Source organism: Danio rerio, chromosome 2, assembly GCF_052040795.2.
Source record: "Danio rerio strain M-AB ecotype USA chromosome 2, GRCz13ab, whole genome shotgun sequence".
NCBI classification, from domain to species: Eukaryota; Metazoa; Chordata; class Actinopteri; order Cypriniformes; family Danionidae; genus Danio; species Danio rerio.
This window is the reverse complement of record NC_141022.1, coordinates 18,064,657-18,092,516: the sequence shown is the minus strand read 5'-3', so window position 1 is coordinate 18,092,516 and position 27,860 is coordinate 18,064,657. Positions and strand designations below refer to the sequence as shown.

At 33.5% G+C, this 27,860-nt stretch overlaps 2 protein-coding genes across 3 annotated transcripts in view; both read left to right on the top strand.

Moving 5' to 3' along the window:
- The window catches only part of LOC147846305 (uncharacterized), a 350,900-nt gene that overhangs the window by 86,125 nt on the left and 236,915 nt on the right, over positions 1-27,860 (top strand). The window lies entirely within an intron of this gene.
- col11a1b (collagen, type XI, alpha 1b) overlaps positions 1-27,860 on the top strand; it is a 181,243-nt gene that overhangs the window by 108,703 nt on the left and 44,680 nt on the right. The window contains 13 exon segments of one of the 2 annotated variants that reach the window (NM_001184954.1): positions 1,406-1,459; positions 6,522-6,575; positions 8,186-8,230; positions 9,805-9,858; positions 9,945-9,989; positions 10,105-10,158; positions 11,948-12,001; positions 14,079-14,132; positions 14,229-14,336; positions 14,500-14,589; positions 17,457-17,510; positions 25,164-25,271; positions 25,847-25,954. In NM_001184954.1, the coding sequence (NP_001171883.1) occupies positions 1,406-1,459; positions 6,522-6,575; positions 8,186-8,230; positions 9,805-9,858; positions 9,945-9,989; positions 10,105-10,158; positions 11,948-12,001; positions 14,079-14,132; positions 14,229-14,336; positions 14,500-14,589; positions 17,457-17,510; positions 25,164-25,271; positions 25,847-25,954 (882 nt within the window). 2 annotated transcript variants of the gene reach the window in all.

Sequence of the window (27,860 nt, the reverse complement as noted above, 5' to 3'; positions counted from 1 at the left end):
TTGAGATACAACTATTTGAATAATAGTTTTATTGATTATAGTCGTATTGATGAAAGCATGAATGCACAATTGGACAGGAGGTCAGGTGAGGCAGTTTGTTGATAGATATTGGTAATTGTGTCACATTCACAAGCCCTTACACTTTCGTCATCAAAAGCGACAGGACTACAATCAGGCTACAGTTGCACATGCACAGAGATTTGTTTGCTGGGGATTAAAGTTAATGATGTTGTTGACTTCACAAGACAAGTATCATCAGGAGCATTGACTATTAATTTGGCTGAATAGAAAAGAAAAGAAAAATTTATCTTCTACTGAAGAAAAAATCACATACAGTTGAAGTCAGAATTATTAGCCCCCCTTTGATTTTTCTTTTTTGAATATTTCCCAAATGATGTTTAACAGGGCAAGGACATTTTTACAGTATGTCTGATAATATTTTTTCTTCTGGAAAAAGTCTTATTTGTTTTATTTCGGCTAGAATAAAAGCAGTTATTAATTTTTTAAACACCATTTTAAGGACAAAAATAATAACTTTAAGCTAATTTTTTAATAGTCTACAGAACAAGCCATCATTAAATAATAACTTGCCTAATTACCCTAACCTGCCTAGTTAACCTAATTAACCCAGTTAAGCTTTTAAATGTCACTTTAAGCTGTATAGAAGTGGTTTGAAAAATATCTTTGATATTTGTCATCATGGCAAAGATAAAAGAAGTGAGTTATTAGAAACGAGTTATTCAACTATTACATTTAAAAATGTTTTGGAAAAAATCTTCTCTCTTTTAAACAGAAATTGGGGAAAAAATAAACAAGGGGTCTAATAATTCAGGGGGGCTAATAATTCAGTACATCTTGAATTAACAGGAAATGTATCTAACAATAGCTTTAATTCCCAAGTAATTAATTTCACTATGAAAAATGTTGTTTCTTTACATTTGTAGAAGTAAATTTACAAAATGTCTTTATGATTTATGAGTTTTACTTCATATTCTAATGATTTTGGGCTTAAAAGGAAAATCAATATTTTTGACTTATACAATGTACGACAAGACTGCAGCGCAAGACTGGTTTTGTGCTCCAGGGTCACATATAATGGCAAAGCTATTTAAAAAGACCTGCCATGGAAAAGTCAACTTTAGGTTTCTGGTGGAGTTAAGTATCTGCCTTGGATTATTAATATATGTGTGAATTAAATCCCAAAATGACACTGTATGAACTCGTAACTCATAAAATGTTTCTGAACGCCAGTTTTAAAGGGCAGCCAAATTGTCCATTACTGCCCCCATGTGCTTTTGCAGTTTGTGCAAGGTAGTCAAATACTTTATCGTTACTCTATAGGGCCTGGTGATTGTTTCAAGTGAAAACGTGCTGATGTATAGTTTGTTCTTATCTCTCTTTTTAGGGAAAACTTGGTGTTCCAGGTTTGCCTGGCTATCCTGGAAGGCAAGGACCAAAGGTGAGTGCTCACAAGCCTTCTCCTATGCATACTACAGTGAAGTACTTGAATTAATGTGTCACGTTTTTTTTTTGAGTTATTAACTATAATAATACAAACAAAATACCCATTACACTTATGTTTTCTACAACTATAGGGCATTATAGTAAAGTACAGAAATGTTACACAACTGAAGTATACAGTATTTGCACACCATGTTCTATGCAGCGAGTGCATTACAGCTACAATTACCATGAACTATAACTGCATAAGATAAATAATACAGTTTTATTCAGAGCTCTCTTTGGACAGCCACTGAGAGATTATAATTTCTCCAGATGGCAACTTAAAGGTCTATGAAACCTTTTCAGTTCAAGTCTACTTCAGAATTGTTTCAAAAAATGCTTCATGGTGGTCATAGAGCGCTCTGAGTAGAGGGAGGAGTGGGCGTGGCCAGCTGAGCAGGGGGGAAAGAAGGAAGCGGAGCAAACAACTGTCAGTTGGCTCACACAATCGGACACAAATCGTGAGGAGAGCCACGATTTTATAGGTTACAAAGTTAAAATGCAAAAAAAAAAAAAAAAAACAGTAAGTAATTCAATGCCCTGCTACATTTGTTATTCATTATTTCATTTACACAATTTGTTATATCATTATAAAGATAATCATGTTTATATAAACACTATAATGAGGAGGACTTCACTCCTCCTGAATCCCTGGGTCTGAATGCAGACGCAGTGGGTAGCAGTGCAGCAGGTGTCTTGCCCTATCTATTTCAACCATTAGCCCTGAGGTAATCTGGAGGATTTTAAACATAGGCAAACACAGCAGCACGGACAGGCGATGTGTCTGAATGGTAACAAGCGCACTTGATAAAAGACGAAGCCTGCCATTCTTCAGTTCTCGTACAGCTCTCCTGACAAAAATGCTTACTGCTAACCAACACTTTTGCCTTCGGAAAGCATGTGCTCTTATTAATAATTAAGAAGCAGGGTCTTATATGATGAAAAAACTATGAATAATAATAGGAAACCGACACAAAATCACTGGAGAGGCAGATATCACTAAGTCACCTATTTTGATCCCACCCTAAAAATGATTTTATATCCAAAAGATGAAATTAGCTGACAAAAGCTCAAAATTAATCAATTTTTTTTTTTTTTACTCTTGTAGACTTTTTATTTTTTTTTTGCAATGTACAATTGAATATTTGCAATCTGTCTCTGTATGTAGCAATATGTTAAGTAAAAAATAACAACACAGACAATCTAGAAAAAACTTTCTACACATGTGATTTGTGTAAATAGCAAAATTTTTTAAATCAGAGACAAAAAATAAATAAATAAGTACATTATATTCATATAAAAGGTACACACAAAAAGTCTGAATTTTGACAACAAATTTTACAATAACCACTGGGTGAAACAGAAATATGACCCTGGACCACAATAGCCAAAACTACTTTAAATGGGTCATTATAATAAAAGTATAAATTGTTATATTGTGTAAAGACCATGTTCCATGAACATATGTTGTAAACTTCCTACTGTAAAAATTACTGATTAGTAATGTGTGCTTAATTTGGACCATTTTAAAGTAAATATTTAGAATTTGGGCGACGCAGTGGCACAGTAGGTAGTGCTGTGTGTGTGTGTGTGTGTGTGTGTGTGTGTGTGTGTGTGTGTGTGTGTGTGTGTGTTTCCCAGAGATGGGTTGCAGCTGGTAGGGCATCCGTTGTGAAAAAATGCCCTGGAAAAATTGGCGGTTCATTCCGCTGTGGCGACCTCGGATTATTTAAGGGACTAAGCCAACAAGAAAATGAATGAATGAATGCATGATATTTAGAATTTGTTTTACGATTATTCTCAGATTTCAGATATTCAAATTGTTGTATTTCGGCTAAATGTTGTTTAACTTATTTATCTGGCTTTTAATATAATGTATAAGTCTCAGTTATTAAAAACAAACAAAAAAACCTTTATGAGTGGTTTTGATGTCCCGGATCAGAAAAGTGATACATAAGCTTTGAATCGAATCGCTGTTGGTTGAAAGCAGTGCAAAATTGAAAAGAATGATGGCATTAATACATAAATTTATTTCAGTTTTCACATGAAAGCAGTCCAACTACTAGACGTTAACCTTTAATGAAAGTATAAAGTTTTCATTTCTTTTTAACATCGCAAGTGCGACTTTATTTATATTTCTTGACACACGGGAGGCCTGCTGTTCTCTGATAGTCTGTGCTAACAGAGTTAATAGGATCAGCTCATTCTCCATGACGTGAACTGCTTTATCTTCAGGCCACCCGGCATGCTGCGAGTGCAGGTCTGTGAACACAGGTTGTGCTGTGATGTTAGTCTGTTTATTCAGTCAGTTCAGCCTGCTGACATCATCAAAAGCATCATTTGATTCAGCATTCAGCTGGTTCACCCATACAGCCTTTCTGGTGTTTATTCAATGAGTTTTGTTTTTGATTAAATGTATCCTGTGTTGTGTTTGAATTGCAAGCAGTGTGGAGTGAAATTGAACTTGTCTGCAGCCTGCTTTGTCAGCTATTTAGCTCTGGGTATCCAGTTTTCTATTTTTTTATTTTATTTTTATTTTTTTTTCTGTAGAGAATGTAAGGAGTTATAGAAGTGGAACAAAGTTTAAAAAAGTTATTTAATTTTTTTGTTCATTCTTTCATTAGTTTGATGGTTTGTTCATTTGTTTGTTTGTTCATTTGTTTGTTTGTTCATTCGTTCATCATTCATTCATTCATGCATGCATTCATTCATTCATTCATGCATTCATTCATGCATTTATTCATTCATTCATTCATTCATTCATTCATTCATTCATTTTTCTTCCTGGAAAAAAAGCTTGAAAAGCTTGTTCACGCCACAGACCTAAAAAATAGGAAAACAAACATAACATAACCTACTTGCAACTTCTTATCTCACCATTCTTGGAATTTATTTCACAATTCAAAAACATATTTTCATAATTTTACTTTTGTATCTAACAATTTCAAATTATAAACTGTTACTGGTTACCGATCAGCTCAGATATCAGAGAAAAAAAGTTGGAATTAGGCTGCACGGTGGCACAGTGTAGCACAGTCGCCTCACAGCAAGACAGTTGCTTGTCCAAGCCTCGGCTGTGTCAGTTGGCATATCTGCATGTTGCATGTTCTTCCCGTGTTTGCGTGGGTTTCCTCCGGGTGCTCTGATTTCCCCCACAATCCAAAGACGTGCTATTGGGGAATTGGGTAAGCTAAATTGTCCATAGTGTCTGTTTGTGAATGGGTGATGTTTCCCATTGATGGGTTGCTGCTGGAAGGGCATCTTCTACGTAAAGCACATGCTGGATAAGTTGGTGGTTCATTCGACGGTGGTGACTCCAGATTAATAAAGGGACTTAGCTGAAAAGAAAATGAATGAATTAATAAGTTGGAATTGTCATTACAAACCTGCAATTGCAAGAAACGTTGCGATTCAAAGAAAAAGTAGAACATTTATAGTTATTTGTTAATATTAGATATTTAATTGTTTTTATCTTCTTTATTTTTAACATTTAGCTAGTCCTTTTGCTCTCTTCTAGCAATCACTTACACTAGATTGCCTTTTAAAAACAGCTAATATCAATCATACTATAACATCAAATGTTCAGCAAGTCAAACATATATATCCATATTTTGTGGATTTAAATTGTAATATTGTGTTTATTTTTTTTATTTAGTAAGATTTGCAACTGAAAAAAGCTATAAAATAATTATAATATTTTATTTTCCGCAGCAGAATAAACCACCTTATTTTAATTGATTTGTATTTAATTTTAAGCATTTAAAGGTGCATTAGGTGATCTGCCTGTGTTAGCATTAGCGTAATATCTTTGAAACATATCTCCCTCTCCTGCCATCCAAAGCCACACCTCTTGAAATCATGAACGCGCAACTTAAAGATGATAGCAGATAACTAACTAGATCATGTTGTTAGCCAGTTAGAAAACTTTGTAGTACTTTATAATACTACAATTCTGAACTAGAGACTATTATAACTAGCATGTTTTCAGTTGTGTAGCAAGCAAAGCTTGTCATAATGTACGTTTCATGCATACAAGGATCACTGGTCTCACTCTCTCACGCGATTTGTCCTGAAGTGACTACTGTATGCTTAGTGATTGGCTGGCGAGGTGCAGGAATTACACATTTTATTAAGCCATACTTACACGCTATTTCAGACCGAATATTAAGAGTAGCATGGTAAACAATATAGGTAGCACATCACAGGTTGTCTGTTCAAAAATGAACCAATGTGATGAGAATATAAAATCAACTTCAGCTCAGTAAAGCAGGCTAAGCGGAATAGCGCTATTTACTGATGTTTTGTTGTTAAACTAAATAAAAATCTACATTATCCATGCTGTAAAAGGTCCCTAATGAAACTGAATATAATCACATCAATCTTTCGCTGGAAGATTTCAGTGGCCAAACAACACTTCCGTGCATATAACTCATTCATACAACAATACAATCTTCATTAGTTTCGCGTTTCTAAAGTAAATCACCTAATGTGCCTTTAAATATAGCATTTAGCACTTTTTACTTTGGGAAATCGTTGTCGGTCTGCTGGACTCAGATCCCTCCGTTTCCCTCAGTCCTCATGTATTTGCAGTTGTCTGTTTGATTTGCTTCATTATCTTGTGCAGAAGACCATCCTGGCGAGTAAATTACTGATGCGTATCCATTGTGCATGGACCGCTTCCCCTTCTTTGCCTGCCAAAATAAGTGAACCTTCAATTTCATCTCCTGTCCTTGTGCTAACAAGCGTACACCACTCATGTTTATCGACTCCAAAAAGCTTGCCCTCTCCGTAGTATCACTCACACAGCGTTAGCATTAGCAGTAAAGTTGTTGAATTATTCTTCAAGGACACACTCGCTGTCTGTCAACACAGCTTCACTTTTATTGAAAGACCAAAGGTTTTTTTGGTAGGTGGGGGAGCATAATGGATCATTTCAAAGTGAAGTAAGAGTGTCACTTACGCTGTTTAGAGGAAAACTGCCATACTCAATGTAACTAATAATCTGTCTCTATTTACAGGGCTCTACTGGTTTCATCGGCTTCCCTGGAGCCAATGGTGAGAAAGGAGGACGGGTATGTATGCGTTAAGCTCACATTTACCAATCTACAGCCTGAATAAAGTTGTTTAAATCGTAATTTTGTTACATTTTATTTTAAAATGCTCTTGTTAGAGTGTAACTCTTCATTTAACTACTGAGTATTATTAAGTATTTACATGTACACTCCAAAAATGACGTTTGCTATTTTTTTTTATAAAAGTGTAAAGTGAGTTGAAACACAGTTCTGGATTTTTTTTTTTTTTTGGAGACAGCCTAATTGTTTAAACTTCAATACACCTAAATTTGTAAAAACAAATACGTTAACTTAATTCCTTCTCGTTGTTCCAACAAAATTCATTTGTGTCGCACCATGCATTTTTTTTTTTACAGTATACTTAGTATATGGTTGGGATTGGGGTACTATATGCCCTGCCTTAAAAGCAACAATTTGACTTTACAAAAACAATGTAAGTAAACCCATTGTAACTTGGAACTGTTAAGTAGAATTTTTATAATTATGCTTATTGTACTCACTTTTTAAAGTCAACTAATCCTTTTTACAGTGTCAGACTATTTTAGCAAGTCCGTTTTCAATTAAATTACTGCAATTATCACAAGATTACATATTTGGTGCTTAAATAAGTCTATAAAATCTACAATTATAGCCTGTATTGAATTTAAAAGACATACTGTAGCCTGGAAGAGCAGATTTATTTTAGTTATTGTCATTTTGCTAGATACAGAAAACAAAACAAACAAATATAATAATAAACAAATAAAATTAAAACAAACAAATATAATAAATGTGTATTGGAATAAGTGATTAGTTTACTTTTTTTTAAGTCCGTACAATTTGCAAAGTTATATATAACTTATATATATATTTGTACAACAGTTCTGTCTAGTCCTCGAATCTGATTGGCTGATAGCCGTGATATATTTAAGTAATATCACTATATCAGCAACCGTACAGCCTCTTCACCCTTTGTGTATTACTCGCCCACATACAGCCAGCAAAAAGCAGAGAAACTACTGATCTAAAGTTTAAAAGATGCTTGCTCAGCTGAAAGGAAGAAAGAAGAAAGTAGTTCCTCATACAAAAGGGTTTTTGAGACTTTCGGTGTTTGATTTTGTTTTTATATACACAATTATCCCGTCAAACTGTTGTATAAACGCAATATCACACTTGTAGCAGTGCGATATGCTGTATATCGGCATTGGTGGGAGCACTAAGGCACTCGGCCGACGCACGCCTCCCACCAGTGCCGATATAAAGCCATATTGGCACTGGCCATATATATATATATATATATATATATATATATATATATATATATATATATATATATATATATATATATATATATATATATATATATATTATCATTTTTTTTATTGTAAAATCTACTTGTTTTTTTAAATCAATTGGTTTACTCGATTTAAATAACTAATCACAGTGTGACGAGCTAGTTAAATTACAATACTATATTAATATAGTAAACATATGGACCTATGTCATCTAAAATTAAAGTGTTACCTATAATTCTGTAGTAATAATAGTAAATAACATTTAGGAGAAATGGAAGGTCATGGAATGCACATGTTAAGATTATATTGTTATTGATGTTTGTGTTTTTATTGCAGGGTATTGCTGGTAAAGCGGGTCCAAGAGGACAAAGAGGTCCAACGGTATGTTGGTTTGAGTTTTTAAGTAGAAATTCATAGGTCCGCAGGATTTTTCCTCACTCAATATTCAATCCTAATCGTGCCTTAAGCTAGAAGCACATGTATTACCTGATTAATAATCTAATGCATGATGGAAATTATAATTATATTAAGTTAAAGACTGTTTTATTAAAAAGGCTTATCTGTTCAACTTTAATTTAATTAAATACAATCTAGTGATGCAAGAATGATCAAAGATGCCATCGGCTTCCTTTGACTTTTATAATAAGGGATTTCCTGTTAGGAAACATAGCATTTCTGGCAAACATGACTTAAAGATACTTAATCATTTTGTTTTACATCTTTAATTTAACACACCCAGATTGAAAACACTAATTTTGTAGCTGCTTCGCTTTTTTGATAAAACCTATGTTTTAAATAAATTACACTATCAGAACTTTTGGAGAGGAAGTTATGTAGTTTACAGTATGTTGTTGAACAAAATGCTCAAATATCAGTGAGAAATGTTTTACCAATTATCTTACTTGATTAACTATCTAAAAATACCTATTGTAAAACAACATAGGACAGATTCTATTATAGGATCTCGGATTCTATAATAAGTCTATGATAAGATTTAATGAACATTATCCCTGTTTACTGAACCCTTTTATTAAATCTAATAATAATCTTACAATCACTTTATATTTACTGTAATAGCAATTACGGATTCTATTCCAATCTACTGTTTTAATACAAACATTTAAAAGATCATTCTTATAAAAAGTTGCTTTCATTACAGAATTATTCACTTAATGAAATGAAGAGCTTTTCTCTAAATATATATATATATATATATATATATATATATATATATATATATATATATATATATATATATATATATATATATATATATATATATATATTTTTTTTTTTTTTTTTTTTTTTTTTCTAAAATGCAAATTTTTTTCTATGGATTTTACATCTGAACTCTTCATAAGTCACTATTTTTGTATTTACCAAAGGTATGATCTTTGAAGTCCATTTTTCTATCTGACTTAAACTGTTGCTTCAAAGTGCTGCTAAAGAGTAAATATAATAATGGTTTAGTATTGAAAGATAAAGTTATTTTGATAGAATAGCCTTTTAAAGTATGTAGTGTAATTGAACTCTATTAGATAGATTGCAATTTGAAGACACACATGAAATGTAAAGAAACACTTTATGAAAGCCACAAAAGGCTAAAATAAATCAAATTTAAAAAGTGTATTTTAAAAATTTATTTTAAATATGATTTGCCTTCTGCACCTCATATTTAATTAGAAAACTGACAACATGGACTATATTTAATAAAAAACAAAAATATTTATGAAATATCTTGCCAAATAATTACACTTACCAAGTCAGAGGCCTAAACGACAGGTGCTCAAGCATCACTATAGTCCTGTCAGCACTTTTGACAGCCTTCCCAAATTTCTGGAGCCACCCAATTTGCTGTAAACGGCTGCCTCATAATTCTCTAAGCAGGAAAAACCTTGATTTGTCCAAATTGGCTTGTAATACTCGAGCGTATGGCTAATAACTCTCACTTTCAGGGTCCCCGCGGTGGAAGAGGTGCCAGAGGTCCAACAGGAAAACCCGGAGCTAAGGTCAGGCTTCATCTGTGCTCATTTTCACTAACTCAATTAGTCAAAGCTTTCTGGTAACAAGCACCTGTGACTGTGTTTCTGTTTAGGGAACATCAGGAAATGATGGACCATCTGGTGGCCCAGGAGAGAGAGTAAGTGATGGTTGAGTTATTTTTTCTGATCGAGTGTTTTATAAGGCTTTTCAGGTCAGGCAATTATTTTTCTATTACGTCGTCTTGAAGTAATTTGTATTTCTTCATTTTTTAGGGACCCCAAGGACCTCAAGGACCTGTTGGATTGACTGGCCCGAAAGGCCCACCTGTGTGTGGTTACATTAGTTTCATCTACATATTATTCTGAGATGTTATACTTGTTGATTCACAGTGTGAAAGCCCATTTCTGTTACATAAGACAAAAAAGAGGCATGTTTTGGTAAATCCTAGTTATGACACTGTCACATAAGGGTCTGCAACAACAGAGGTGAGGATCCACATGCAGTTTATTAGGAATAGTTGTCAGGCAGGTAACAGTCAAACAGGTAGCAAACAGGAGCATAAAGGTTATCCAAGATCGTAGTCAAAAACAAGTGAAAGGTCAGTACAGGCGGCAAAGAATCAATATAAACGGTAAAACTTGCCAGGGGTCAAAACATGGCTAGACAAGGCAATTAAAACGTTTCCATGATGTTTTAAAATAGAAACAAAGCTCAGCACTGATGGCATCTGATTAATCCTAAACTGCTTCAGCTGTGTGTGTTTGCAATCAAACGGGATCTGAGCCAGGTGTATGAGTGAAGTGCATGATGGCATTTGTAGTTCCTTACAGTTGCAGATTTGTAATTCTACCAGTAAGACCAGGGAGATGAATATTATATTTTATGAATTACATTTATTTGATGAGTATCATTTGACAAAAAGTATCATTTTACAAAAAATAGGATTTTTAGTGGTGGAGGCTCTGTTTCTAGCTTGAATAGAAAGTTTGTAGATTCAGCTATGGCTGCTGAGGATGAAGGCAGGAGCGAAGCTTACCCCCCTGGACAAGGCCAACCTGGTGGTGGTGGGGAGGATAGTGTGAGCGTCCGCACCAGTATCTGCAACCAAATGATTGAAATGAAAGGACAGCATATATAATCCTTGAGTCTCGTAGCTATTGGTTGGAACTGATTATGATAAGTGACGTGACATTATGTCTTCCTAGTAGAACTAGTGCTAAAAGCTACAAGCTGGATGGCTGGTGATTGTGACAGACACACAGTGAACAGAGTGAAATAATTATTACACAGAAATCAAGAAACAGAAGTAGAAATACTATTATAAGTCAAAATCATTTTATTTTCAATTTTATATGTGACAATTTTTGGCATGAAATGAAATACTGTTAAATAAAAATAAATAAAAGTGGAAAAGTCAATGCTACAACATTGCATACCATTATAACACTTTAAGAAATATGTTTTTAATTTTACTGATTTTATAGTTTTGTCTAAAAAAAAAGGTAAATTATGAGGTAAACATTTGTAAATGTTGCAGCAAAACTAATATCTATGGTAAAAAGTTTTTTAAATTAAAAGTAAAAGCAGAAATTACTACAGCATCAATGTTATAACATTAAAGGTCATAATTATTAGACATCATAATCATAATTAGAATGTTTCCCAATTATTTTGGCATAAAAGAATCAAGTTATGAGTGTGAAAGAATCATTATAAGATATAAAAGTTATAATTATGAGATTAAAAGAGTCATTATGGTAATAAATCAAATTTAATTATGAGATAAACGTTGCAATTATGAAAATGTACATTACGACTTGAAAGGTCACAATTACAATAGTGAAAGTCATCATCATAACTTTAACTGTTAGTTATAATTTAGATTTTAGATTTATTTCATTTTGTAATTCTTTCAGTTTCATTTTTTATGAAAATGTGCTTGTATATATCATCATGATTATGATTTACCATACATTTACATTGTTTATGTCTCTTATGTCATGAAAACGGGCTTCCACGGTTCACTGTACACGTCTAACTCACAAGTCTGCAAGTTTGTTACCAAGTAATTACACAAATGTGTCTGAATCATTCTCAATTTTCCAATTCCCTCAGGGGCCTCCTGGAAAGGACGGACTGCCCGGTCACCCTGGACAGCGAGGAGAGACTGTGAGCATCATTTGCTTTTCATAAGTGTTTTGTGTCTCTTGAGAGTAGAGGAACAAATGTTGTGGACAGATTTTATGTGCTGCAATACCATTTAACTGCCGGCAGTGTCAAGGAGCTACAATGCTCTTGGCAGGTCTGTCTCTCTGTTTCTAATCAAGAAGAAATGCAGCGCTGAAAAGAAAAACTCACTTCATCTCGAATGCCTCTTAAATTGTGATTTTCAAAATTAAAATAGAGCACTTGACATTCACTAGGGTAATAGATGCCACAAAACATTAATAAAATGGAAACACTTTATTTTAACGTACAATTGCTGCTGTTAACAAACCATTAAATAAGATTTTAACTCCCTAAACTACTAATTAGCTGCTTATTATTAGTTAGGAATTATTACTCTCCTTTGAGGAGAATTGTGAAGCAAAAAGGGCCACCAGTGACTATTCCGTTTGAGGAAGTTGAATCGTTTCCATATTAATAATCACATGATGATTTTATTTTACCATGCATTTCTTGAATTCGTTTTTATCTTTCACTTTGGTGTCATGGTTTGAGAACCTTTCTGTAAAGAATAAAAACACAGTAAATCAGAGTGGTCCAGTAGGCTGACTGGAGTGTCACTAGCCACTCTGAAGGCTGTGTACACCAGGGGCCGGTTGCACCAGTAGTGCATAAGTTAAAACGGAGCACAGTTGTGATTTAAAGGGACACAACAATTTACGCACTATTAAATATTTTAGTGTTCCCCCACTAAAATCCCCCCCATGTATAACGGTAAAAAAAAGACGACAGCGAGATTGTGGAGCTCGCGATCATAGTAAAGAATGATCTCCCTTTACTCACAGCATGTTTTGTGTTAATTGTATCTATTAATTAAAATGAGAATATCTTCATGACTGCGTTCTTCTCCCTGGTCCTGCTCTTTTCTCTTTTACATGTAGGATATTAAAAAAATTCAAGTTTAATGTTTTGAGAACTTCATGTGTATTTTGCGTGCGTTCACGGCTCATGATGCAGGTGTGTGCGTTGTCTGCTAATAGTGACTGACTGTAATTTAATGTACTATAAAATGTGATTTTTAATTTAACTTTCATAGGACAGTTATATATAGATGAATTAGTTGCAGAATGTTAAAGCACTTAACATCATTCAATGCAATTACGCATGACTTTACAGAGAGCTTACAACCTACTAACTACGGTTTGCCGTAAAATTATGTGGTGCAGCCAAAGTAAGAACGAATTTAGTTACAAACTAGCTAGTAGTTACTAAGCCTCTAGTGTGGACTTTTTGTTCCGATTTATAAAAGAACTTACGAATAGCTTGAACCAACCTCCCAAGGCAGCTAAATTGAATTACAAATTCAGGTTTAAGTGACACGGCTCATCCCCTACACTCAGGAGTTTTAGCTTCTTCATTCCTGTTGCAGGTTTTTAGTATCAAGCTGTAGAACTAAACAACTGGCACTTGAAGATTCATTATTTTATTATTTTTTAAATTTCTTTATGTCCATTCGTTGTTGTCACTATGTGAGTTTTTTTGTGTGGCACTGTTATGAAATGAAGACTCTTGACTGCAAACCAAATCTACCTTCGGGAATAAACAAAAACAGTAACCTACTATAACCTGTAATTGGGTTTAGGTATTGGGTAGGATTAGGGATGTATAATAAAAGCATACTTTAAGTGCTAATAAACAGTTCATGTATAACTAATACGCAGGTAGTAAGCCAGTTGTTAATGTTGAGAATTGTTGCCTTTTCTGAATTGTTACCAATAAAATAAACGAATAGGTTAAATGGATTGATTAATTTGATTTGATTGATTTGATTGATTGATTGATTGATTGATTGATTGATTGATTGATTGATTGATTGATTGATTGATTGATTGATTGATTGATTGAAAAAGGGCAGGTGTTGCTGTCATTTCAGAAGCTGGATTTCTACATTTTTTACATTCTCTATTTTTTTATTTTACTAAAACTTTCCAATGTATAATTTGTCTTTTTTTTATTTGCAAGATTATTTCCAGACATTGGATAACTAAAAATATATGTATTTGATTTATTCACAACAAAGGGTTTCCAAGGCAAAACTGGACCTCCTGGACCTGGAGGTGTTGTTGGCCCACAGGTGAGCAGTTTTATTAGCAAAACATTGCCCTAATAAAACACCTTCTGACGTTAGTCAGAATTGGAAATAAAACCCTGTTTGATTTGGAATTGAAAGGGCTCTACGGGAGAAACTGGTCCTGTTGGAGAAAGAGGGCATCCTGGATCCCCAGGACCCCCTGGAGAGCAAGGCCTTCCTGGAGCTGCTGGCAAAGAAGGTGGAAAGGTACGATTTGCTAAGCATGTTCTTTTCAGATTGCTCAAGGGTAATGATAGAGAAGAATTCATATAAAGTTCAGTCCCATTTCACTATGTGTAGGTGGCTGATAATGCAGCTAATATGGAGGAGGATTTAAGTTATCTTAATATCATCGTGTCTTTCCTTGAAGGGTGATCCAGGTCCTCAGGGAATTTCTGGGAAACCTGGCCCTGCTGGATTGAAAGGGTTTCCAGGACAAAGGGGGCTTCCTGGCGCAGCGGTAAGAACAAATGAGTTAATGTCATGTGTCCCACCAAATGGCCATTAGCTACTTAACCGCCTGCTGTTCATGCAAATGCTGCGGCCTCAGGAGAGGGTACAGTCCTCACTGTAAGACTGAGCCTCATGGAGATTAACTGCCACATTTAAGGGCCATTAAGACATTCAGTAAGCATTCAAATCACTGCTGAGGATTTCCAGTAAAGGACATTGCAGTACACAATATCACCAGGAGAAGAATACGCAATACATGCAGAAGAGTTATAGACAGAAATACATTTGTTTTACTTAAGTTTCATGGAAAAAAAGTGTAACATGTGCTCAACAATATGAAACCTAAACTTTATTTAAAAAGCAGAATACATAAATTAAATAATTTTTACAGTTCACCTTTATTTCTATAGCGCTTTTACTATGTAAATGGTGTAAAGCAGCAGAACATAAAAGAAACTGAATGGTTATCATAAGTCAAATGACATCCGTTTCAACAAAATCTTTGAATTTACATATATGCACAATATTGAAAAAATCTGATATCACGATATTTCATTTTTTGTTATAGATATTGTAATATGAATACAGTTTCACAAGATGGTTTGATTAGCACTATTTAAGTTTTCTGGTCTTAAAGTATTTAGGTACAGAAATTGAATAATAATAACGATGTAAAAAAAATAAATAAATACTTTGTCTAATTTATAGTCCAAATATCTCAAAGTTTTGATTTCACCTTCAGAAGAAATAACTCAAAATGAGTAGTTTTTCCTTAAAACAAGCTAAATTATCTGCCTTTGGTGTAAGTAAAATAAGCTTGTTTTTGCTTTGAAATGTAGATCTTTGGACTAGAAATAAAACAAAAATTAAAATAAGATGTTTAGACATAAATCATATAAACTCTGTATGAATAATTAAATACAATAAATCTTTGTTTCACCTCCAAATATCATATATTTTTTTGTGTGTAAATGTTCAAAACTTTCTTGAAAGGCTCAATCCCAGGCCTTAAAAACACATGCAAATGATAAACCCTCACTGTATTATGGTTAAACTTAGCAGTGACTCTACAAATCATGTTTGTCAAATCAGACACAATTCAGACTCAACATTGCATATCTTGCGATGTAACTATTGCGATATCAACCAAAAAATCATGAAATTTAGGTATTATTATGGAATTTTAAAAAGGTATAATCTAGACTTTAAATGTCAGCGATTTATTTATTTTTTTGTCCTGCCCATAGTATATCAGGGATTTTTGTTTGCTTTGTCACTTATCAAAATGTAATTTTTCTATACCGTATTTTTTATATCATGATGATTTGACCACTATTGGGATGGTTAGGCTATATGCAGCTTCGTTTATTTCTTAAACAAACTGGTAGTCACTTAAGTCAAATGCCGTCACTAGAGGTTAACTAAGGCAAACATGTCAGCATAATAAACAATTTATGAGCTTTTGCTTCAAAATACGCACTTCAAAGACTAGGTGTTAAAAGTAGACCACAGAAAAGCTAAATATAAAACTACTATTGAGCTATCAAATACGGAAGAGGGAGCACTTCACAGCCAACAATACGTAATACATATAAATCTTTAAGAATCATTCCCATAATGGCTACTTATGTTGTGCAACATTATATTTAAGCTAAAACGATATTATTGTTTTATTATATTTAAAAAAGATTACTTTATTAATATATAAGCACAAAAGCAGCATGTTTGTCCTTCCAAACAATTCCTTCATGTTGTCCCAACTCAAATCAATTAAGTTAACCTAATCATTCTTACAAATTTAAGTAGATCAAACATAAAACAATTAGGTTGTCCCAAAAAAATTTCATGAGTTGTGTTGTTTCAACTCCTTTTAAATAAATTGTCATTTTTTGAGTGCCCTAAGCTTTTTAGTCAGTGAAAATGAATTTGATATTTGACTTAAAGTGGGAACCCTGAATTTATTTGTATTAATAAACTTTAAACTGTACATTGGTATAGTGTATCAAAGTGAATCCTGATACAGAAAGTGTATGATACACTTCCAGTAGAAAGATTACATAATTTAGTAAAAAAATAAAGATCAGTCTCTGCAAAGCATTGTAGCATATAAAATAAAGAGAATGTATCAATGTTTTCAAATATGATTTGATCTAAAAACCTTCATGGTAGCCCTGTTGACAGAAATAAACATGAATAGACATGATTCAATATATCTTCTATGTACATTAATGATAAATACAATATTACGATGATTAATTGTGCCCAAAGCTTGCAGTTGAAGGTTAACTGGCATCTAATAGTTTCTGACTGGCATTTAACTATATAAATAAAACTTAACTGGGTCAAAGCAGGGCCCCTTATTGGACAGGAGCCCATGGGCTCCAGTTCAAACAATTAGGCTACTCAAAGGACATGTAAGTGAAAAGGGCGTCTCTACTCATTTTTCTACATTAACAAGATTTAGGCTGTGGGACCGAATATAATCAATTACTGTTTTGTTTTTAGTTTCTATTGTGGGTTGATGCTGAAAGTCACATTTAAAACACGAGCCAATAAGATCTCAATAAACAACTGTTGATTTTACAGTCACTCATTGTTTTCTGTTGACTTTCAGTTGGCTCATATGTTTTTTATGACTCAAATTATGACTTGATGGGGAGGAAAATGACGCATTATTGGCGTCACATGACACCTGCGCTGCCAGCATTTGAATTCTGATGTAGTAAATTGGGAAAGTGCCAGTTTGCTAAACACTCTGGGCTGTATTTCCAGTAGGCATAGAGTACAAACAGCTGGCACAACTACATGCAGATGCCACTTTGACAGCAGCTCTCATTACAGCTCTCATTATTCTCTTTCTGTCTTTTTTTGCAGGGTCTGTCAGGTCTGAAGGGAGGCGAGGGTCCGCAGGGTCCACAAGGCCCTAGCGTAAGTACCTACTTTACCATTGAAACTCTCAAAAGTCAGTGTGCAAGCTTTGCTACTGTTAGTAAAGTGACACCTGGCGAATCCTGGAGTGGCAGTAGTCAGCAGGTGGTGGATTTAATGACCAGTAATGTTGGCACTGAGAGTGCAGATTGGTGTGTGTGTGTGTGTGTGATCTGAGCCCACGCAGTCTGATCACGCTCAATGAGTCAGGCTTAATCAATCTGTCTGTCATAGATAGAAACTGATTATGACTCATACATGAAATATGCTCAGAGAGTCAGAAGTCATGTCAAGATTATTAGAGATACTGTATGTCTGTATCTGCTCAATGAAGCATGCTTACATTATGATGATAATTTACATGTGATAGTAAATGCAGATCAGGTAAAACTGAGAATTTTACAACTGAAAGATAACATTGAAAAAGAAAGTGAAACTAATGGCATCTATATTAAAATATAAATATTTTAGATGTATAAAGGTTTTGTTGATGATATAATAATTATATTTTTCTTAGAAACTATCGAGGGTACATAGTATTTTGGGTATATAAATATATTTAAAGTGATTTTGTTTTATTTTATCATTTTTACACTTAATATAGTTGAGGGAAAATCATTAGCCCTCTCGTGAAATGAATGTTTTTACATTTTTAATTCTTTTCCAAATACTTTCCAAGTGATGTTTCACAGAGTAAGGATACAGTGTTCACAGTATTTCCTCTACTCCCATAGAAAGTCGTCTTGATTTTTCCTGAAGAAAGTCTTCTTGAATTTAGTTTGGCTGAAATAATTTATTTTTATTAAAAATTAAGGTCAATATTAATAGCCCCCTGATGATTTCTGTTTTCAATTGAATAAAGCACTGTTGTTCAGTGACTTGCCTAATCAACTTAACTTGTCTAATTAACGTTTTTAACCTAGTTAATACATTATGTTGCACTCTAACATCATTACTAGTATATTGCAAAATAACTAGTAAAATATTATGTACTGTCATCATGGCAAACACGATAGAAATCAGAGTAACACTTTATAATAACTACACACTATAAATCATTTATTAAGCATTAGCAAATAGTGAATTCATTGTTTGAGCATTAACACTGCATTAATAGACGTTAGTAAGCAAGTTGCAGTCCAAAACTGCAGATACAAATGCTGTATTCTTGACTTATAAGCACATTTAAATGTGCTTAACTATTGTACGTTCATACTTTGTTTTTGATTAATTTTTCATGACTAAATTAAGTATTGCATTATTTACAAATTAATGGTATTTAAGAGTAGTTGGAAATTTTAAGATAATTCAGAATAAGTTGGTAAATGATTAATAAACTATTCAAATCAACATCATTAATCAGGCATAAAGTAATAGTTACAGTAGATGATAGTTTAATATTTTTATTACCATTGAAATACCATTACCGCCGCACCATGTATCGCTGCTGCTCTACAGGAGAAAGAACGTGTTTGTTTGTTTTTTTTAGGTATGACCGCAGTTTGGAACTATGCCGCCAGCTGCCACAAATGGGCGGGATGCGAATGGACAAAAATATCCTATACATTCGCTGTAAATACTCTGCTACTGGTAGATGAAGATATACAATAAAACAACGCATCATAATCCCTTCATTCATCTTTAAAAACACAACTAGGCTGCATTATTTAAAGGCATGACATTGATAGGATCAGAATTATAATTCCTTTTTAATATTAAGATATTTTCTTTGAAATCTAAATGCATATTTACCTGTCAATCTTGCTATTAAACATTGCGCCTGAACGTGCTGAAAGCAGCTGTATGACTTTACAAATCTTAAAAATCATAATGCTATTAAAAATCACAATTATAACAACATTGACAGTGACACTCTCTCATAATTCGGCTCAGTCGTTTCCTAGTGACATAAAATATGTATGCAAATTGTTGCAATATCATATGTAAACAACAAACTGTTATATGCTATGTAGTAGCTTATACTTTACTAAAAGTCACTAGTAGCCTTAAGGTTCATTGTCATTGTTGTTTCTGTTAATAAATGCTTATTAACTCAATTTTTTTTTTTTTAACTCATCCAGTTTTGTGACCTAAAGTGAGGAGTATTTATGCTTTACAAATTCCTTTTAAATGACAATTAAAGGCTCAATGTTAAATGAACAAGACATCTTTGCAATCTTTTCTAAAAAGTAAAATTACTTTAAAGTTTAACCACTGTTGAATAACAGGAGTGTCAAAATTTAACATAAAACTGCATAAAATAACAACATTAATTTAACAATGTATTACTACATTTCAATGTTATTTTGCGATGTTTAAAATGCACAGTCATTTTATTTTAGTGCAGATTTATTTTAAATTTGAAGCACAGTTTCATTTGTGCATCTTCAAATGAATATAAATGAATAAAGACATGTATTTTCCTTTGTTCCTGTAAAGAATATAACTGAGCCTTTAATTGTCATTTACAAGGGATTTATAAAGTATAAATAGTCCTCACTTTTAGATTAGGTCACAAAACTGGATGAAGTTGTGTTAATAAAGCATTTACTAACATGCAAATTAACCATTAATATATGCCTGAATGATAAGAACTGTAAATGTTAATTTGAGTAGTTTATTAATCGTTTACTTGCACATTCTCAATAATCTTTAAAAAACATCAGCGTCTCAAATTACAGTTTTTTTTAAAGTATGAAAATTATAAATGTGCCTGTAAGTCAAGAATAGAGCATCTGTGTCTGCAGTTATAAACTGCTTACCAACGTCTATTAATGTAGCTTTAATACTTAATGCATTTACTATTTGCTAATGCTTAATAAATGATTCATTGAGTGCAGTTTATTATATTTAAATATTCATCAAAAATACAGATTTATTAAATTAAAAACGCTGACACAACGCTTGTAACTTTTCTGTCTGATGAAGAGCCGTGTGGCTCCAAACATTATATGCTTTGTGTCAGCCTTTTTAATTGAATATATTTGTATTTTTGGAGCTTTGGTGTTGCTGCCTTTGAATGTTTAATTTGCACCTTTTGCGTTTTTTGGCTGAGCACCCAATTAAGAGGGATATGCGTGCTTTTGTACAGTTTTTCCTAGTTTATTATATTTAAAATATATAGTTTTTTTCTGCATCTTTTTTTTTTTATTTATTTATTTCTGTTAATTTTCCCTTCTTCTGTATATGTTTATTTCAAGATAAATAATATAACAATATTCTACAACATAAAACTATAAAACCTGAATATGAACCCTAATAATTAATTTTAAAAATTAAATTACACAACATATTGCATTAACGTTATATGTCAATACTGTAAATAACATTTAAAAAATTAAATAGCATTTTAAAAACTTTTTTGAAGTATGAAATGTTTGTTAAACTTATATTAATATTAATTTAGCAATTAACAATAAAAAAACTAGTTTTTGTTTTGAGTTTATAAAAGTTGAAAATGATCTCTGGAATTATTATAACAATCTAAGCAGACGGTGTGAAGTGCACTGTGCAGGTCCAAATATCTAAATCTACTTTTGCTAGTTTACCGATCGGAAAAACGGTTCATATTTCCAGTCCGTGCCCTAAAAGGGTTTTCATCCTTTCTTTAAAAGAAAACATGGCGGATTGAATATATGTATTAAGTAAATGTGTCTGTTAGTTTCTATTCAACACATCTGTGCTGTTAAAAGCAATATAGAGAATCCTGCTGTTCCACTATTGACTACTGAAAGGCTTGCATGGTGAAGACTCTATAATCATATATAATGTAGAATAAATTCAAGAGCGTGTTCTGCATAGCAATAACATCCTCTCATTAAAGTAACTGCTGTCTGTCTCGTCTCACAGTGCAGTACAGTATGAAACCATCAAAGCTTCAGCTGTGCGCCGTATGAAGCCCCTCTCACTGTGAGCAAGATTGGTGTAGGGTTTCATTGTCTCTTCTCTGTATATCCCCAGCAAGACAAAATTTGTGAAATCAGGAGGATTTTGAGTCAGTGGCTCACCCACGCAAATCAGTCATCTTATCTCTGCCTAAACAAACCTCCTGCAGTTGCCCGAACTGAGTCACTCTTCTCAGAAGTTTATAACAGTGTCAATGAGAACGTTTAAATGCAGTACGCTCATAACTCGCAGAAATCATTTCATTGAAATAGCCCTCTGTTTCAGTTTACATGCACACCAATAAACCACTAATAATAAAAACATGAGACAATTTTGTTAATTAGTTTGTTTCCCGGTAGTGATGTCAAAATGAAATGTATTTTAATACTATTAAGCAGGTGTTTGTTTTTTTAATCTCATAGGGAGTGTAAAGTGATGACTTACAAATACACTGTGATTTAGTAAGCTATGAAACAGCCTGCCTCTACCTATCAGTGCTGCTTTCTCACTGTCTGATTTTTAATCAAGTTAATCAAGTTAAAAAAAAATTCTAATTTGTTTTATTATTATTATTATTATTATTATTATTATTATTATTATTATTATTATTATTATTATTATTATTATTATAGTAGCAATATACAGTTGAAGTCAGAATTATTAGCCCATTAACACATTTCTAAACATAGTAGTTTTATAACTCATTTCTAATAACTGATTTATTTTATGTTTGCCATGATGACAGTAAATAATAGTTTACTATATTTATTAAGACATTTCTTTACAATTTAAAGTAACAATTAAAGGCTTAACTACGTTAATTAGGCAGGTTAAGGTAACACCCTAACAGGGTAGTGCACCCGGAGGAAACCCACGCGAACGCAGGAAGAACATGCAAACTCCACACAGAAACGCCAACTGAGCCAAGCCGAGGTTTGAACCAGTGACAGCACTACCTACTGTGCCACTGCGTCACCCCGATTTTAGAATTATCTAATCATATTTTATAAAGTCATTATTACCCCAAAAAAATTTTTATTTAGGTTTTAGGGTAATGTGGGCTATTATTATGTACAAGTTATTGGAGCGCACAAATTTAAGGGTACGAATAAAAGTAGAGTACTCTAACATGTGTGACCACTCTGGCCAAGGAAGAAATACTTATTTAAATGAAATTACATTGTTAGAATGAAATATTCGTATAGTTTGGAAATGTTTTATTTTAACAAAGTTATTAAAATATAATGTTTTGATTTATTAATAAAGTTTCATAAATGTAGTTTACTTGAATTAACAGGTTATATAATTCTGATTTTTTTTTTGTTTTTTGTCTTTTTTATCAGTGTTTTTAACATGTAGTTAAGAACCATTACTAATAATTAAAACTCCAATTCTAATTAATTATTTTTAAGCAGCAGCAAGTCATCATATTAGAAAAAATTCTGAAGGAAGACTGAAATAATGATGCAGAAACTGCAGTCTAGTTGACAGGAATGATTATATGAATCCATGGTTTCCGCTACATTCATTCTTCCATGGCAGGGTGCCACACCAAAATTGATCCCGCCATGGCTACATTACAACTTCTCATTCAAATCATTTAGTCCCGTTTTTTTTTTTTTTTTTTTAATATCGGGTGATAATCACAACCAAACGTTTTAAAAATTAAGTTAATTATAACAGCATGAACTTTTTTGTAACCGAAGTAGTGTTGTGTGTAATTTGTTTAACCCTTTAAGGTTACATGCTGACTGACCTGACTGACTTACTGACTGACAGACAGGTGCGTGATGTGTGAGGCCAGCAAACACGACGTATAGCCGTTTCACTTTACTTCAGGATGCGTTAATGCCGCTCTGTAGCTCTATTGGAGACATTCATAAATATTCCTAGCAAATCTGATACATTTTGGAGACATACTTGTTACATAAACGCACTAAATCACACTTTAGCAGCATTTATTTGAGAGCGCACAAGAAGATCTGTGCTCAAGCAGCGTATATTTGAGGGGGCGTGCAAGAAGGTGCACGGGCAAAGAGATTCGCAAGCTCATAGGCTCTTACATAAATGGGATCACTCGGAATACTGCGCTCACAACATTTGTCATTGAAATAAAGCCACAGGAAGTTAGTAGATTGGTGTAAAAAAAGGCCTGACGCCACAGCTTTTAAAAAATCCTGGAGGAAACACTGGAACCATATAATAAACATTTCACAAGTGTGCAGCTTTTGCTGTATTTTGTATAAAATAATTACATTCTTTTTAAATATTATTAGTTTATCTGAAAATAAGTTTAAAATATAGATTTAAAACCTTTTATGCTCATGTTTATGCAACATAATTTAGGTATAATGTTAAGAAGCACTGATTAAGAGCATATTCTGTTAACAGTGTTGTACAGTACATTAAAGCAACTGATGTAGCACATTAAAGCAACTTAATGTAGTGAAAAAATAATCTCTGAGAGCTTTCTTTAGTACTAAAAGTGAAGGCAGAGCTGGGAGATGCACTAATGGACAATTTCAGGTGGAAAAACTGAGCTTGCTCTTAGATAAACTATAATCGACCTGTTCATAGACTCCAAAAAAGAGACCAATTTAATGTGATAAACAAATGTGGCTTCATTTTGTACAGAAACAGGACCATTTAATGAAAAACATGCTTATCAGAGCCAAAACAAACAGCCGAATAACAGTGATCCCATTGTTGTGGAATAAGTGGAAATAGCTGTGACACTAAAAAAGATTTTACAGTCCTGGAAAAGTAATTAATATATATTTTATGTGTTTGTCTTTTAAGTGATTTGATTGATTGATTGATTGATTGATTGATTGATTGATTGATTGATTGATTGATTGATTGATTGATTGATTGATTGATTGATTGATTGATTGATTGATTGATTGATTGATTGATTGATTGAAAAAAACATAGAGAGAGAAGGCCTATATTTGTCAGTGGGGATTATGTGGATTTCTTTGGAGGCCAATTGTTTGGTAAAAAAAAAAAAACATTTTTAAAAAGAATTGGAAAAAAGTCTGGCACAAAATAAGCAGGTTGTAAACATGTAATTTATATAAACGAGGTGGAACAGTCAGCGAGGCGCTTTGTAGAATTCAATTCTAATTTACATACTTGGTTTTGAATTAACTTTCTTATACAATATTATCGGGTATTTTTTATTATTAAAATATACAAAAATCCTTAGAACAAGGTTATATATTTTGCTGACTTATATATTTACATTATCCCAAATGTTTTGTTGAATGTTCAAATTTAGAGGAATAAAACATTTTATCTAGTAGCATGGACACGCTAATAACCTCACACACTCTCGATTGCGCGTTGGTTTTTATAGAAAAGCTTTAAAACGTTGTGTGTTTTATTAGACTCCACAGAGCAGCATTATAACAGAACCCTAAAATGTATTTAGTATAATATAAACAGCACTGATCACTAGCAGAAAAACCAGAAGCGGTCGGTTGTGCTGTAACAAAAGCCACACTGTTTTTCTACTTTTCCTCGCATCTGCCATTTCTTCACCTGTCTTAAATTTTGATGGCATTTAGCCTCCCTTTGCTTTACATTACCATGATAATAAGGTTTTGAAACTTAAGTTCATCCATAAATATGAAGACCACAAATCCCATAATTCCACGGCATTATAGAACTATGCCTTTGTTTGTTGTGAATATGCGCCCTCTAGTGGTGAAAATTACATACTGTGCATTTAAATCCTAAATTTATTTGTCATATTTAATGTCACAGGGATCACCAGGAGAGAGAGGACCCGCTGGACCAGGAGGACCCATTGGCCAAACAGGACGCAACGGCCCTCAGGGACCCCCAGGACCTGCTGGAGAGAAGGGTGGTCCGGTGAGTCAGCATTGTTTGGAGATTTAAAAAAAAATCTTAAAAATTGTTCACTTGAGTCTTTCAATGAGAAAGTCTTTCAATGAGTAAAAATAATATACAGCATAGTGTGAATTCACATAAGTGGGGCCTTTTGTTCATGAGCTGAATAGCAAAACGCAGCCTAATTTACCTGAATGCACCCCTAAAGAAAGTAAAATTGCAACTGTGCTTTTATCAGATGCGTGGATACATTTACCGGTGCACTAATGTCTAGATATTCCTGTGGGACAAAACAGGGGCCAGAGGGAAAGAGTTTCAGCTCATTAAAATTCACATTTCAGTAAACACATCTAGCACAGATAGCTTAGAGAGTTTAATGCAGCATCGTAACAAAAACTTAATTCAGCCTTTTTACACTGCACAGTTAAAGCTGAAATCAATTAGCTGACTGAAAGGTTCTGTGATAATTAGCGAATGTACTCTTCTGCATGCTGTGGATAAATACTGTTAATTGATCTGCCATTAGCTTCGTTTGCTCAGACTCTTTGTATTACTGTGTTCATGAATGTAAAACATTCGTTCTTATTTTCATGTAGGGTGAAAAAGGTCCTGCTGGTCCTGCCGGTCGGGATGGCATCCAGGGTCCAGTCGGACTCCCAGGCCCAGCCGGACCTCAAGGTCCACCTGGAGAGGATGGTGACAAGGTGAAGCACTTTAATGCAAACAAAACGACATGCAAAAGCAATAGTTCACATCAAAAAACATTACATAACATAACATTCACTTACTAACCGCATGTTCAATATATAAAAAATATTGTTTAAATCTCTTGCTACTTTTTCAAACATGCAAACAAATGGTGCAAACCATCAACTTCCATTGTATTTTTGGTCACGCTTTATTTTGATGGTCAGTTTGTTGATTTTAAGTTGCATTTCATCTACATGCCAACTTATTCTCTTTAGATTATAAGTAAAATGTTAGGTTAGGGTTAGGGTTGGGGTTAGGATTAGGATTAGTTTAAAAAGACATATACAGTATTTGCAAAGATTCTTATAGTCAGTTAAATGTTGAAGGAGCAGTATCAACATATATTAAGGAGACAGTCTAATGCGAAACGCGCGTCAAGCACAAGTGATTTACATGTTAAGTCAATGCAAACGCGAGAATAGACATCCTACGGCGCAATACGCGCAAATGACATGAATTGCGCGAATGTCGCGGTGTGAATTGCGCGAATGGTGCGGTGCGAATGGATGAAAGGATTTAGTGGACTCAGACATGACCTTAAAAGTATTAAAAGACAGTGTTAAAAGACACTGTTTTTCAGCCTTCATAAAGCACATAAACACTGTTATTTTCTTCATAAAACCCATGTTAGCCCTTTAGCTATGAAGCTAGAGTCACCGGGCAGACAAAAGCCCTCCCCATCAATCGAATCCGCATCTGTTCTGAAGTGAATTTGACACGCAAATGAAACAAATTTGACGCGCGAATGAAGCGGGGTTTGATGCGCGAATGAAGCGAGTAAACTCAAATGTTCACGCGGCTATTTACGCGCGAATAGCGCAATTTATCCTCACGTTCTGCGTCTGGTGTGAACACAGCATAATACTCAGTCTACTAATACTCAAATGGACCATCAAAATAAAGTGTAACCGTATTTTTTTTAATTGATGTTTCCTGCTAATCAGTACTGGTTTCTAAAATTTTTCAACATATCTTCCATATTTATGTTCAACAAAGAAAATAAGCTTATAAAAGTTTGGAACAATTTGAGGGTTAGTAGTAGAAATATTTTCTACATTTAAAATGACTATTAGATTTTCATTAGGATTTTTTTTTTTATGTAATTTATTCCTGCGATTAAAAGCTGTATACTGATTAAATTGTAGTCTTTAATGTCACAGGAAATTTTAATAATCATAATGATATGCTGATTTGTATTAAATTATTAATATTGACTCTTATTATTATTATTATTATTATTAGTAGTAGTAGTAGTAGTAGTAGTAGTAGTAGTAGTAGTAGTAGTAGTAGTAGTATGTTGGAAACACATTTTTCTGCTTTATAGGTTAGTTAGGGAACAAGCACTTACTGTGCGTAGGCCTTATTGGAATTGCTCCGCTTTTTCTTCTTCTGCTTCTTCTTCTTCTTATTTTGTCTTCTTCTTCTCCAGAATGAATCACATTTTTTAGGGTCTAAACATGCTCGAAAACTCACAAAAAGTTGCAGATGCCCGAGAAGTGGCAAAAGTGTACGTTTGTTATAGGTTTTGGAAGTGGGTGTGACAAAATGACTTGACAGCGTTTTGGAAGTGGGTGAGCAAAATGACTCGACAGCGCCGCCTATGCACTTATGATGGAATGGCCCTGAGCTACGTTTCACACACACATATGAAAATTGGCACACGCATCAAATATGCCAAAACCTACACAAAAAGTTTCATGGAGCACAATCTCAAACCCAACAGGAAGTCAGATATCTTTAACTTCCTCTGCTGAAAAAGTGCCATTTTAGCCATTTCGAGGCGTTGTACTTTAAAGAACTTCTTCAAGGGTTTTTTATCAAATCAACACCAAAATTATTTATTGTCAACTAAAGGCCTTG